At 39.0% G+C, this 15,711-nt stretch overlaps 1 protein-coding gene across 21 annotated transcripts in view; it reads left to right on the top strand.

The window, feature by feature from the left end:
- The window catches only part of nrcamb (neuronal cell adhesion molecule b), an 83,166-nt gene that overhangs the window by 43,311 nt on the left and 24,144 nt on the right, over positions 1-15,711 (top strand). For 11 of the 21 annotated variants that reach the window (XM_077567483.1, XM_077567482.1, XM_077567490.1 and 8 more), the window contains exons 3-5: positions 12,657-12,855; positions 14,213-14,318; positions 14,431-14,624. In XM_077567483.1, coding sequence (XP_077423609.1) covers positions 12,750-12,855; positions 14,213-14,318; positions 14,431-14,624 — 406 coding nt within the window. In that variant the 5' untranslated portion in view covers positions 12,657-12,749. Of the gene's footprint in view, positions 1-12,656; positions 12,856-14,212; positions 14,319-14,430; positions 14,625-14,705; positions 14,739-15,711 lie in introns of all 21 variants that reach the window. The other 10 variants (XM_077567478.1, XM_077567487.1, XM_077567475.1 and 7 more) reach the window with 1 other exon arrangement.

Below are 15,711 nucleotides of genomic sequence, written 5' to 3'. Positions count from 1 at the left end.
CATTGTCCCAGCTGGATTATTCTGTCAGCCGCACAAAAAGAGACAAAGTGGAGCCGGGGACAGCCAGTAATGAGCAACTCCTCTTCCAGTGTTACATGTAAGAGCAGCCACGGTGCGGGGAAAGCCTTTGGGAGACAATGGCCGGTTTTGAGAGGTCTCTTTGATTGAGTTTGCTGGCTTTGGGGTTGATTGTGGAGTGGGAGCTGTGGGTTGAGGCGGGGTGGGTGCGAGGGGTGTGAGGGCCCTCCTCTGCGCTGACCTTTCAGAGACACAGGTGGAGTGGAAGGAGGTCCATTGTGTGGGCGCTCTGAGAACGCAGCGCTCAATAACACTAGACCTCGCTCCACCTGCCCGGGATTTTCTCACCAGCTTGCTTGCTTTCCCACCAGCCAAATTGAACAAGTGGGTGTTTCGTTATTATTTTATTCGGTTCTTCACATATTTCTCAAATCTCAAATTATTTTGATAATTGATTAATCATTTCCAAATTCAAAATTGTCCAAATCTTCGGAATTTCCGGCTCTCAACAGTAAATGATCTCAGATTTCTGTAGTCCTCCATGAAAGCAGACTGGTTGTGCTGGATCACAATAAGGCATTTGCAAATTTACTTTCACTTTGGAAAATAATTCTCAACATTTTTGCCAATTTTCTGATAGATGTTACGGACCAACTATTAATTTGTGCTTTTCTGCACTGTCAATTTAAAATCTTGTCCTATATTTTAACATAGGGCTAACTTTTTTTAAATTACTCGATTCATGGATTAATCGACAAAATAATTGACAGATTATTTAAAAAAATTGTGAGTTGTAGCCCTATTTTCTACAGTTTTTGTATTTTTTGTCTAATATGTATTTTTTTTAGTTGTTTTCTATATTTTTTCTCTTTTTCCTAATATTTTTGCTTTCCTATTTTTGTATTTTTCAATCTAGTGTTTATTTGTATTTTTCATATTTTTGTTATATCTCTAACATATTTTTGTATTAATTGTGCTTTTCAATTATTATTATTATTATTATTATTATTATTATTATTATTTTTTTTTTTTTTTTACTATTTATGCAGTAATATTTTAGTGTATTTTAAAATCAGTTTTAATCAGGTTTTTTTGTCAACTATTTTATAATTTTTATTTAGTTATTTTTTTCAGATCGTTGCACATTTTTTCCTAATAGTTTTGTATTTTTGTTGTAATATTTTTAGTCTATTATTTTCGGTTTTCTTGATATTTTTGTATATTTGTTGTAATATTTTTTGTATATTATTGAATATTATTTTTGTTTTTTTTACTGTGTTTTTCATTTCAGTTTTGTGTCTTATTTTTGACACATATTTTTGAGTTTCCTTTTAGCTATTATTTTTATAATCTGTTTAATATTTTTGTATTTTTCTAATTTTGAGTCATTATTTTTTCGTGTTCCTTTTTGTTGTTCAGTATACTTCACTCCACCATCTTCTCACCGGCTCACTTGCTTTCCCAGAGGCCACATTACATGTTGCCTCTAACCGGCTGGCTGAAACAGATTGTTCCAGCGTGTTCCCATATCTGATTCTGTCGGCAGATTTTAGCCAAACACAAAGCGGCGGTGCGCTGCAAATGACCCGTAGCCGCCCGCTTCTACTTGTATCAGCACTATTCAAATTGTCTGTGGAGCCGAGTGTTTGCTGGAAACACCCTGTTGTGTTCCTAGAAGCACACTGTATTGCATTAATTGTTAACTCAGACCCGGAGCCGGGCGGACACGGCACCCCCGCGGGAGCTCATTTGCTGAAACATCACCGTTGTTCGTGTCTCCCGACTTCTTATTGACTGGTTTTCTTCCGCCGCTAAGCTCAGAGTAAACTCAACATATGGGCCCCCATCTTAGGAGACCCTCCACTTGTTGACTAAGCCTTCCGGTTGGGACTCGCTAGCAAAATGAGACCGGTAATCGCACCTCTTTTGTTGAGCACAGAGGAAGTTGGAGGGTTTGCGTACAGTTTCTCCTCAAGGTTGCCAAGGCGATGACAAATTAATCTGGGCCTCTTGTGTCTTTTTTTTTTTTTTTTTTTATGAGGGTTTGGCGTGACTTTATTAGCATTTTGACAAGCTGAGTGGATGACGAGCACCTGTGTTTGGACATGGGCAATATGGCACGTAATTTCTGTTTTGAAAAAGGTGTACCAAACAACGCAATTAGCCATTCGTATCACAGTCCTGCTCAGCACTACTACGTTTCTTTTGGGGATTTTTTTTTTCTCTCTTAAAGTACCTGCGTCAAAAAGTAAAATTCACAATGCATTGAACGCATCAATCCAAATGAGAGCTGACTGAGTTGTGCCGATTTTTTAATTATTTACCTGAACTCGGAGGCTATGAGGAGGAAACACAGCAAGTGCTTTTACACTATTTGTCGGCGATTTTGCGCATGCATGGCTGGCCCCTCCGCTTGCCGCCTCGGAGGATTTGCTCGTCTCCTCGCAGCAAATTGGTTTTATGTTGATTGCCCCCCCCCCACCCCCTCCTCCTCCAGTGCTAAAATGTGTCATTTGATGTCTGGGAGCTTTGAGACCAAGTACAATCAACTAATCCATAATATCTGTCATCTGTGCTCGACTTTTTGAAAGGAAAAGTAACAAGTACTAATGCATATTTATAGCTATTAAAAGTTCCCACTCCTGCTCTCGTTCCAATGTTTTTTTTTTTTTAAACGTCTAAGGTCATTTCATTTATTAGCAATATGAGCTAGTGCCCAAGTGCCTCAGTGTCACTTTACCACATTACTAACTCGCGACTTTAATGCATCGAGAAGCCTTTTACAGGCCGTCTTTCCGAGATGACATGAGAAGAGGACTTTCATATTGCCTCCGATATTGCCTCTGAGGAGAAATACTTCCGTTCAGAGGTTCTGGCGCGCTAAGATGAAAGTGAAACGCCGTTCACTTCCACTTTGCTTTAACAGGCCGGGATTTGCGCCATCACGCCGCCGCCTGCCCCAACTCACTGATGTTGTTTCAATCTGCATGCTAAAGAGCATCCGCTGCCTCCAAAAAGTAGCCGCGGCAATTATTGTCCTGGGTGCCAGAGAAGGCAAAGCGAATCCCGGAGTGCTTTGGCACAAATGGGGGGGGAAATCTTTGTGAATACCAACGACTCTCAAGAAACTAATTGCTGGACGCACAGTCGCAGAGTAGATTGATAATTAAGAAACGAATTGATGGAAGAATGACTATCCTATTTTTTTTATGGACAAGTGGGATATGTCGGTTCAAAGGGCATAATCCGGTTCATACTTCACTACTGTCAGGGCTACTTTTTCATGTAGACTATGGTTCTCACAAAGGTTTTAAAAGGGAAATGTTACATGATATTTTTATTTTGATGGCTCATAGACAAATAGTTGGATTGCCTATTAAGTTTGAAATGAATCAATCACATACAGTAAATCTTTTGTTATCTGCCTATTTCTGAAAATGTTACACGAGTGAGCCTTCTCCATGAATGAATGGAAACGCCTAGCTTAATGCTAGCAATCAATTCATAAACCAGCTCCCTAATATCATCCGCGTGCGGTGTTATAACCATTAAAACAACGGTAGACAGAAAAAATAACAATACTCGCAGGTATAATTATACTGTTCATCTTCTTTTTTTTTAAATTAGACTAATACTACTGCAGCTTAGCGAATCATTTGCGCAGCTCTTCTTTGTGTGTCTCTAAATCTGTGTTATACTGCCACCTGGTGGCCAAGGTGCACATATCAGAATTCTTGGGCTCAGGAAAATGTTTTGCAACTTGATGCATACTACTCGTAGGTTCCATCAACTATCTACTGTGGCCTTTTGGAATATGCGCTGATTTGACAAAATTAAAGCTGAACTTGTTAGCCTGCATTCCAGTTCTCTTTCTCTATCCACTCTATTTGTTCCAGTTAATTCCTTTTGAATCTCTTCACTAAAAAGTCTCAAACGACATATTCAACACAGATGTGATGAATTAAAGCGCCCACTCCATCTTCCGGCATTGTACAGTGCAGATGAAAGGTGGTGGCCCCGACAACGGGGCCCCTGATTCATATGTAAACCACGGCAATTATTTGCATACCATCCCCCAATTATAAAAGCTAATGAGAAGATTGTGGCGTAGGCACACTGTGGGACTTCCATTGTGTCACCAAAGAGGGGCCCGGGAGAGACGCTTGTCAAAGTCACATTGTGACGACATGGTTCTTTCCAATATTGAAGGATATTTTTTTAATTATACATAGTTGTAGCTGAGGTAAAAGTGATTCTTTAATATGATTTGAAATACCAACTAGTTCTTGAGTACACACTAAAATGACATTTTGTTTTTCTTTTGTCCTGTTTTGATGGCCTATTTGCATGCCAAGTATAACAAAGTATAACAGATAAAATAAGCTTAAAAATCTGATTTTTCATGACTCAGCAAAAATTATAATATCAGGCTAATTGCTCTGACCTATTTAACTTTTTATAATATCAGGCTAATTGCTCTGACCTATTTAACTTTTTATGTTTTTTTTCAGTGTTTTATCCTGTAATTAGTGTGACTCATATTCCTCATATTCTCAGAAAAATACTATATTAATATCACCTTTATTCATTCTAACCCCCCGTATATAGCTAGTAGTTTGCGTTTGACCAGTTAGCGTTGCAGCTAAAACAGCTAGCATGTACTCTTCAGCCAAAACTTAACAATGTTGTTATAATTAGTAATTATACTAAAATTAACGAAGTATTCAATTAAAATAACTTCATGTAATTGTAAATTACATAGTCAGCAATATTTCTTAAACATTGTAGTGCCTTGATATACAATAGACCCAACTTAAGTTTTTTGGGCTACGATATAAAAAAAAAGAAGAAGAAAAAAAGCTTCAACCTGTTTATTGCCACGCCAGCTTGAATTTTATTGCCAAACTAAACATAAAGAAAATATAATTCCATGTTGTGTGTTTAAAACAAGCCATAAAGCTTTTCCTTGGCAACATCTGTTAAGCTTCATGCTAACAAACAATGCAAAACGCCATAGATAAGCTATTCATTATCATCACAGTGTTCTAACCCTTTAGGCAACAGATATTTGAATACAACCATGCTCACAATATTCACATCATATTCAAGCCGACTATCCTAACGACGTCTTTAAATCACCCTTCATTCATTCCTGATATTTGTTTAATGGCACGTCAAGACGGACACTCAAGAAGCCAATCAGTGAGGTGCAATCCAGCAGCCTCCGTTAGGCTTGATTATGACCGCGCAGTCTGGCAATCATTCGCATTTATTATCACGTCGGTGAGTGTTGCATCAGTCTTGCACTGCCCAGACAAAGGCAAAGTGGATTACATCCCATTCCCCCACATTATACTGCCTACTATTCATTCACACCGCTACATGCTTCAATTCTTCTTCTTGTGGCTACGTTATGGTTTGTATTTATTGGTTGTGTTTTGGTTTGTGAGGTGGGAAAATGTGGCGGGAAATAGCATGCAGTCTTCCCCATTGATAAAATGCTTTCTGCTTTGTATTGTATTACATTAAATAGGAATTGGATATTACCTACTAGCAGCGAATGAGTCAAAAAATTCAAGTCAAGTAGTGTTTAAAATTTGGGTTTGGACTCAGGATTAGCGCTTTAGACAAAGGGTAAGTGTTCTAAATTAGCGTTCCAGGTCAAGGCTAGGTTATTAAATTAGGATTGTAAACTTTGTTTTTATAGAAATGGTGCGTTTGTGTTTTCTTCAAAGTCGTCCAATTGGAACAGGGATATAAATAATTTGAAAGAATTTTTTTTTTTCATGAATAAGACTATTTCTTGCAGTCTTTTCCACTTTTTTTTATGTCATTTCCCGCCAGAAGATTCAGACGTTTGCCATCAAAGTTCCCTTTGACTCCAAGTCTACTTTACACGACGACGACAACCTCAAATAGTTGCAAAGGATTTCTTCCAATGAGGTTTTGCAGTTCTGATTTGCAGCATTGACCTCCATTTGTCACAGCAGGTGTGCACAATGAACCTCATTTCCCCCCTCAGGCTCTTTTTTTTACGACTTTCCCCTTCTGTGCTCTCTTACATAAGGAACCTATTTAGAGATTGCATCATTTTATGTATAATGTGCACATTGTAGAGAGGGAGTAAAGAGAGCAACGATGTATTTGGAAATTCAAAGGTTTTCCTGTTGGGAAAATAAAAATGATAAAAAAAATAATCTGATGCCATTATCGGATCGTTACTATTAACTTATACATACAGCCAATGTATTCAATCACTTTTTACTCACATAAAAGTAAAAAAATTGGTCAATCACTGTAATAGCAAAATGTTAAAACTAGCTTGATTGCGTATATATTTAAGTGTATTTATGAATATAAGTATCACTGTTTGTATACAATGTATACTGTATTTGTGTATATAATGTGTAATATGATTGTGTGTATATATACTGTATAAAGTACAGTATATATACACTGTACATGTCTACAACCAGTTTTAATACTTCTCAACGTGAATTCAAGCCACAAATCCACTTAAGAAGTTGACAAACAAGGGATGGAAAGCAAACTCATCCTGGCATTATATAAGATGTTAGGGTTGTGATGCATCTCACTTTAGAAGCAGGAATATGCATCGCACTTAATTCGACTTCAAATTCTGTGGCCTATCATACAGTACATGTATTTGATTTTAATCTCGTTTTTTTTTTTTACTACAAAATAACTTTAACTCTTTGACTGCCAGACGTTTTCAGAAACGGGATGTCGCCAGTGCCAGCCGATTTAAGCATTTTGACTGATCTTTCAAGGTCCACAGAAAATGTTGTGTTTGGACTATGGAAACACACATACTACCAAATGAAAGATTGGACTCTCATCTTTCATCAGAAAAAAAGTTTGTTTCTACCTTATTCCGTTCTTCAGTAATCAACAATAGAAAATGGTTAGTTTCACCGAAATGCTGTTTTAAAACAAAAAACGGAGAAAAAGAGCTTTTGAAACGATGTTATTTCATGCATTCTAGTGAATTGTACACTTCTTTTTGTCCATGAATGATGCCACAAACACCTAAATAGTGCTTTACTTCTGTAAAACGCTTTCACCAACAATGAAAAAGTGTTTTTAGTTTGCAAAATACGTTTATTTCCATTCAACAGTGTAACAATTTGGCAAAACAATTTCGCAAACTATTTACAAATGTGTGCAACTGTGGTACTACTTACAATTATGTGGATGTTTCAAATACAGTTTTTCTTTTTGTAACGCTCTCCTGCGTGCAAGGAGAGGGAGCAGGATTCGCACAACAGATTACTTTCACTTTCATTGTCCGTTTCGCGTGCAGACGTTACACTTTCTTGACGGCCTTTTTTTCCGGGGAATAGCAAGTAGCAGACTGTACCCACTCCTCCGATGAATATGCATTGGACTCGGGGCACTCTTCGTCCGATTGAACGTCCGCCTGAGCGTGCTCGGTTGTGCTCCGCGTTTTCCGGTGTCAGCATCGCTAGCCCGTGAACCTTTATGACGTCGTCATAGCCACCGCGTCAACGCTTCCAACTTCGCCGTCAACCTCGGAGTCACCATCATCATCATCGATGATGATCATCGTCGTCATCAATGTGCTCTTTATCGTTGGTCGATGCTTTTCGTCTTTGAAAAAAACGGCTCTAGCGTGAGCTGCTTGCAACCGCCATTATGGCTTCTTCAGCCATTGTCCCCTCAACACTCTAGCCCCGCCTCACGTCTTCTGCTGACGCCCACCTGATCTTGTCAAAAGAGTCATCGCTGCCCTCTAGGGGCCAAAAATAGTCATTAGGCTCACTAGAACTGCTTGAAACTTTCAGCACAGCTGCGCAAGGCTTCCCTGCACCCGTTTCCCAAAAAAATAAAATAAATGGGTGGACGTCTTTTAACGTCTTTGGCGCTCCTCCGTAGGTTTTTGCAGAACGTCATGTAACGTATTTGGCAGTAAAAGAGTTAATGATGTTTTTTTTTATCTTGCGCACAAGAAATTTACACAACTTAAGAAAAACTAAAACTAATACTAAAACCAGTGACAGCTAAACTAAAGTGAAGCATTAAAAAAAACTACACCAATGAAAACTAACAAACCCACGCTGAAAATTAATTAAAACTAAATACATTTCAAAAAACAAAAAACAAAGCTCGAAAAGAAATAAAAATGAACTGTAATGAAAATTCCAAAACTATTTTAACCCTAGTGTGTATACAGTGTGTGTGTGTGTGTATCATGTTTATGTTTTTTTTTTTTTTACATTAAACAACAATGCATTTTGTACAAAAAATCCTTCGAATTTAAAGAAGCGGTCTCTTTAATGTCACGTAGACGAAAAAACGACCCGCTGTGCAAGTTGTGAATGATGTGCTGATCGGCAGATATGAATCAGAAGCACATTTAATTCATTTCTCACTTTGGTGGCGGCGAATAAAAAAGATTGGCCTGTCAGTGAAAAGATTTCCTCCCTGATGTTTATCGGCCGTCTGACAGTTTTTGGCGGAACACTCTAAACGGAGTTGTTAGCATTATTGACTTTTCTGCTTTTCCACCATCTGTTTTCACATGATGTCCACTTTTCACCACATTTGAACTTGCACTTTAAAACACAGCAAAGTGTGTACAAACTGTACATTATTCATACATCTCATTGTTCGGTACTTGGGAACGCTTTGGTTTTTCGTACCTCTGAGATGCTGCTGGGTGTGACGATGTGAGGGGTTTGGGCCTTGTATCATCACAGCTCACACGGATATTTATAGCAAACACACACACACACATACACACACACACACACACACTGACACACGCACATTTCTATACAAGTGCGGCGACCGGCTGGAGCGCAGCCTCCTCAGCTCATTAAATTGTGAAATGGATCCGCCCTGGATGCTTTCCAGATAAAAATCACCATGCAAGGCTTCACCTCCGCATTTATAATTAACACTTTTATTCCCAATTAGCCCCCCTTTTTTTTTTCGCAATGCAGGCATTACCGGTGGCTATTTTAGTGCATGACTGATTTCTCCTTTTCGGTGGACTCGCCAACAAGAACAGTTAGCAACGAACTAGCTGACAAGCGGCTAGCGCAAGAAGCTAATGACTTTTATACCACTTTTCCTTAAATGGGAAATCAAGTAAAATAATTGTCTATGAGGGCCCACTAGTCCAAACAGTTATTCAGATTAATATTGTCTTTGTGGAATATGAATTAAGCAGCAACATCCATCTTTTTTTATCCATCTTAGGGGGGGCGGCCATTTTACTACTGTCGACTGAAAATTACATCACAGTGCTTAAGGGCTCTGATAACGACCAATAGCAGCTCAGCTTGCGATTGTTACATGACCTAACTCAGAAAACAGGTAAACTGTGATTGGTCGTTTCTGAGACTTTCGGCACTGTGATGTCATTTTCAGTCGACAGCAAGTGACAAAATGGCCGCCCGCTGAGATGGACAAAAAAAATTGAGACTTGAATTCCCTCCTTTTTTTCGTATGAAAGCTACATAAAGAAGTGCTTATTTTTCAAACATCGGAAAAGAATGTCACACCACTTTTCTTAACCAAAATCATCGCGCAATGGCAGGTATTGCCATCAAGGTTTATGGGAAGCAAATAATTTTCGAAAAGGTTGGTCTAGAGCAGGGGTGGGCACGCTCGGTCCTCGAGGGCCGGAGTCCTGCAGGTTTTGGATGTTTCTCTTCTCCAACACAGCTGATAAATGATCAGCTCATCAGCAAGCTCTGCCTGATAACAATCCCGTTGATTGGAATCAGCTTGTGTTAGAAGAGGGAAACCTCCAAAACCTGCAGGAACCTGGCCCTCGAGGACCGAGTGTGCCTACCCCTGGTCTAGACCAGTGGTTCTCAACCGCGGTCCTTGAGTACCCCTATGCAGCCTGTTTTCAATGTTTCCCACAAGTTTCAAATGATTAGCTAATCAGCAAGCTCTGCATGAAGCCTGATAACGATCCTCAGCTGTGTTCACTGGGGAGAGATGGAAAACAGGCTTGGATAGGGGTACTCGAGGACCGGGTCTGAGAACCAGTGGTCTAGAGTGAGATATGCGAAAAAATGCATTGAAAGTTATACACGCTAGGCACTTTTCCCTGGCATTAGCATTAGCGTTAGCATTCCAACGACCTTTTCTCGTAGTACTTCCAGGTCATCAAATCGAAAACCAGAATGGGTTCAGTCAGAAGAAGCACACAAGGTTAAAATCAAAGTCCTTCGAGCTACATCAAGTCCTATCAAGCTGACGGCAATAGAACAAAACCCAGGAAGTCAAAACGCATACACAGTTACTCAGAAAGCCTCTTTGTTGTGTATTATGCTCAACTTTGGCTGTTCCACTGTAATTTGTGATGAAATTGACTTGGTCTCGCCTTTCAGCCCGGACTTTGTGATACTACACAACCGTGTGATTGGCTCACGCCCTCGGCCCAAAACACACGCTCTCCTGAGAGAGTGTGTGAAGGAAGCCAGGGGGCCGCAGACGAGTTCTCCTCCATCATGACCCGAGGGCAGTGCTAACAAACAAGTCAGTCCCCCAAAGGAGGGTCGGGACGGGGGCCGACTTGTTTGTCTGTCAGGGCCTTTCGTCCCAGACAAAAACGTAACCCCTCACCACTATCGGACCTGCCCCAGTGCTGCTTCGTGTCTGACAGGCCAATTTTTATTTCTTCTTCTAGTCAACCACAAAGTTCAATGTGTGCTGTTGCGATTAGAAAAACAAGTACGTCTGCCCTCACAGCAACTTTTCTGTTCCGTGCCAACGGCTTTTACAGAGAGATAAAAGCGGGCCGGAATATGACTCCCAATTTCAGTTTTCAAGCTTCACAAGCTAGGCAAATAGGAAATTATACTGATGCTATCGGTTGGAATAATTGCTTGCTATGGCTATGAACTTTGGCTCACACTTGAGTGTGGACAGTGAATACATAATCGTTAGCATTTGCCAATAAGGATTTCTGAAACATGTTTCCCAGGTTCACGCATACTTGATGGTGTAGTATACATGCCAGAGCAGTAGCAAAGAAAATGCTATCCTCGGTAAAGCAGCGCACACTTACCGAAAAACCTTCTGAGCCATGTAAGCCGTGTGGAAATACTTGGCTATGATAGTTTAAAAAAAAAAAAATCTTACTGATGTCAACACTTTGTAGCCAATTCCAAATTCTAATGCAATTACGTTGCATACTGTACCGTATTCTTCGGACTATAAGTCGAAAGCACATTTTTGGGAGGGGTTGGGGGTTATGTTACAAAAGAACTCAGACCCTCCCTCAAAACCTCTGTTCCCTAATCGTGGGTGAGATCTGAAGTATGCTCCTTCACTCCGACTGTACGTAAACACAGAGCGTTATTCAAATTTTCCCATAAAATGAGTGCCAGAGCCCAGTGAGCCAGGCAGTACAAAAAAAGGGAAAGGATACATTTCAAGCTGCTGCACCTTCTTCTTCTCTTCCTTCTTTTATTTCTTCTTCAACTGTCTTGGCGGTGGGCAAATACTTTTGGTGCATTACCGCCAGTGGAAAGAAGGTGGCAGTAACTTGGCAACTTTTTCACAAAATCTGGCCACTTTCCAAAGCTTCTTGGTGACTTTTTTTTTTTGCATAAGAAGCTAGCGACAAATAAGCAAATTTTTTCCTTCTTTTTATCTGGTAGACAAAGCATTTAAGTCATGAATTTATTTTGAGAAGTGATGTCCAAAAACCCTTCCGAAGAAAGTTGATTAATAGTTCTAAACATATTTAGGGTGTTTTTTGTGTTTTTTACTCACTTGTTGCCTCTAGCGCAACGTTATTTCTCTCTCCTACAGCGTCCATTACAATTACATGGGTCGTGACGTCATTTAGCGACTTTTAGCACAGCCAATAGCTACTTTCCCTTACTGGGGAGTTGACAACACTGACAGATTACAGAACAGGGATTTTGGGTGCCAGTCCAAGTTCTAAGTCAAGTCAAAAGACCGGCCAAACTATGGAATTTTTTGTTGTTGTTGCAATTTATAGCCCCAAAAATACAGTAATCCAAAATGGATGATGAACTCCAAGCAACAAGTTTCTCCGTTTCTATTAAAGGGACATTTGTGATAAAACTATTATAAAAACATGCAGTTGAATGATAAAATATCAATAAGAACAAATAGTTACAGTAAAAAAATGTTATATTTGAGTGAAATGTATGTCATTTTCAATTTAGTTTTTTGTTTCTGAACAATATTTGATTTGATTGAAATCAAATTTTCAAACGACATTATCTAGTATTGTTACTAGGTATTGGCAAATACTCAAATGTGGTACTTAAAAAAAAAAGAAGAAGATATATTCTAGTGCATCTTAACTACATGAAAGGAGGTCGTATTGGGTGATTCAATGTCTGGAATTGCCTTCCAAATTTGTTAAGGTCGTGTGTGTGTGTGTGTGTGTGTGATCAATATGGCACAGAGGACCGATGGCTTGTGGATTAACAGAGCAACGAAAGCTCATGTTGACCCCCCCCCCCCCCCCCACGAATCGCTCCATCATCCGCAATGCATGACCATTGATCTGTGTCCACTGTTGCAGAGATGAATCTCCCTCTCTCTCATATTCTCTCTCTCTAATGTTGTTTTTTTTTGTCTTTCCGTCCTTGTAGTGTGAGTCAGAGCACACGTGTCCTGTCGAGCGCGTGACTGAGCAGGGAGAGGAGGGGCTATTTGGCGGCGGACTTTGGCGTCGCACGCTGACGATGGAGAGGAGGAGGATGGGCGAGCCACACTTGCTGCTGCTGCTGCTGGTGGCGGCGACGGTGTTTCTGGGATGCCCCGCCACAGCACTGGACGTCCCGCTAGATCGTAAGACAACAGGACAAAACACACGTCATGCCTCATGTGAAGTGTCATTTAAGAGAAATGAATTACAATATGACTTGTAAATGAGTCAAATATGAAATAAATCCACAAAATCTAATAACTAGAAGGAATTCCATAACAAAGTTTATACCAATACTCACTATATTTATTTATTTATGTAAATTGATCTATGTGTATAGTATAATGAAAAAAAAAAAATCCAAACTTAGTTTCATTATTATTATTATTATTATTGATTTTCTTTTTTATTGTAGTTGTGTTGTTAATAGTACTTCTACCAATTATCGGCTTTGGACCTTATTTCAATGTATCGGTACTTGCAACAGTGGCTGATACAGTACTGGGCGCCCTCCTGTGGCCATTTTATGATCAGGAAGTAGAAATGAGAAGAATAGAAAATTGCCACTAACTTCTTGAAAATGTAAGGAAAAATACTATATTGGGATATATAGGACATTCTTGAAATGATCTGTCATTGTTTTTCTTGTGTGGAAATTTTATGTATCCAAAGTACTAATGGTATCAGTGCTTGACATCGGTATGGGTGACTAATTAAGAGTTTAGTACTCGTGCTGGTATGGAACATTCTTAGTCAGGATTTATAGCATGATTTTATGACATTTTATGATTATTATCTGCAATTTAATAAAATCTTATTTATTGTAGTATAAATACTACACCTATAATACATTCGTTTTTCGTCTTGAAAATTTTACAATTTTCAATTTGAATTTTATTCCAGACTCAGGGTCCACTCTTAACAAGTAAAACAAAACCAACAAAAAAAAACATACAAAAATTAATACAAATACAGTTGGCATAGAAAATATTAATAAAGTCATTATTTTGTCAAATAAAATACATAACTAGCGCCGCTATATAGGAACAATAACTAGAAACGCATTTAGATGAAGAAATTGCATTGCTTCCACACTAATGTATGGTTCTCTTTGTTGTGACTTTTGCTGATTCTTTTGGGGGCAAGTTCTGGAAACATGTAAGTTGCAAGCAAGCGTGACGTCCGCAAAGCAGCTGTTTTGTTGCGCTTTGAATATTGTGCCATTTGAAACGCTTTGAAAGTTTTTTTGTGTGATTTGCAGTGGAACCATAGCGTGCTGCATGCTTGTTTGGGGTTCTGTTTGATTAGCAATTGGCATGAGCTTACATGCTCTGCGTTGTGGCGCTGGTACGATCCAGTAAATTGTGTTGTGCATGCCTTATTTTTTTGTTCTTGCACAGGTGGTTAACTGAGAGACTGCATGCGTCAATGTGGTTAAATGGACGGTTTGCGGCGAAGGTCAAGGTTGAACATCATCTGTATCTCTCTGGTTGCTTTTAGTGCCGCAGCCTCCCACTATTACACACCAGTCCCCCAAGGATTACATCATCGACCCCCGGGAGAACATTGTCATCCACTGTGAGGCCAAAGGGCAGCCTCATCCCAGGTTTATAATGATGTGTTCACATCCATTTTCAAAAATATCAACCAAAAAATGGAAAAAGTTGAATCAAAGCAAAGCCAATCGTCTTCTATCTTCTGTTGACGTTTCGCCTCAGTTTCTCCTGGACGAGAAACGGCACCCACTTGGACCTTGAGCAGCACCCCAACGTGCACATGAGGGCCCACTCGGGGACGCTGGTGGTGGACATCAGCAGGGAACGCGCCGAACATTACGAGGGCGCGTACCAGTGCACGGCCAGGAACAAACACGGGACCGCCGTCTCCAACGACATCGTGGTGCGGCAGCCCAGTGAGTAATTCACGGCTCTTCCTCCATATTTTTTTTTCCATCTTCTTGCTAAACATGTATTTTCTTTTCCATAAAACTAAGTTGAATTTCCCATCTTAAGGGCGCCCCTGAAAGGTAAAGGTTTGCATGCAGAAGGTGGCATGAAATACTAGCTGGAATTTCCCTTCTTGTATTTCTCCAACATGAAAAGTGGGGACATTATTTGATCACTTGTAGCATTTGTAAGTGTAAATATATTAACAAGCTTTATTTTTTTATGGTTATTAATTATAGCAATGGACAGAATATCAGTCAAAAATGCTTTTATGTAAACAATACTCCGCAAAATGACTATACTGATTATTGGCCAGGCAGATTATCGGCACTGATATTCAACTATTGGCCTTTTTTCAAAATCTGATTATTTTTAACCCCAGGGAACTATTTATTCAAATTTTCAATTAATATATATTATAAGAGATGTTGTTGACCTTGGGAAATGAAACAAAGATAAGTGAAAGTTTAACATTTCAGTTATTTTAAAATTTTGGAAAACTTAATTTACTGTAAAAAAAAAAAAGAGAGAGAGAGAGAGATTTACTTGTTTATGTTTTCGTTTAACATATGAAAATATTTGACTTTAAAATAATAATACTACTACTACTACTAATAATACTACTAATAATAATATTTATTATTATTATTATTATAATACTAATATTAAACTTTATTACAGACTCAAAAGTCCAGATAAAAATTGGAGTTGTTATTTTTTTTATTTTTTATCTTGACGCCAATATTTTCCCTTTTGCTGAAATTGAAAATCGGTTCCGAATATTGGTTATCGGCAACCTTGACTACTAATAATCGGTATCGGTCCTGAAAAGAAAAGCATATCGTTCTAGCTCTACAGTATAAAACACATAAGCCATGAGTCATTTAAATTTGGGGTTGAGGGACAATGTTTTGGATGAAAACTGTAGTTTGTTAATTTCTTGGTAAATTAACAACCCTACAAATTCAGCATGAGATCAAATAATGATTCCCCCAACTGTATAATTACCTCACCTCGCCTCATCATTCCTTTTAGTTCTTCATTTATAATTAG

Source organism: Vanacampus margaritifer, chromosome 6, assembly GCF_051991255.1.
Source record: "Vanacampus margaritifer isolate UIUO_Vmar chromosome 6, RoL_Vmar_1.0, whole genome shotgun sequence".
Classification (NCBI taxonomy): domain Eukaryota; kingdom Metazoa; phylum Chordata; class Actinopteri; order Syngnathiformes; family Syngnathidae; genus Vanacampus; species Vanacampus margaritifer.
The sequence above is the reverse complement of the archived record's forward strand: the minus strand, read 5'-3'. Positions and strand labels throughout refer to the sequence as shown.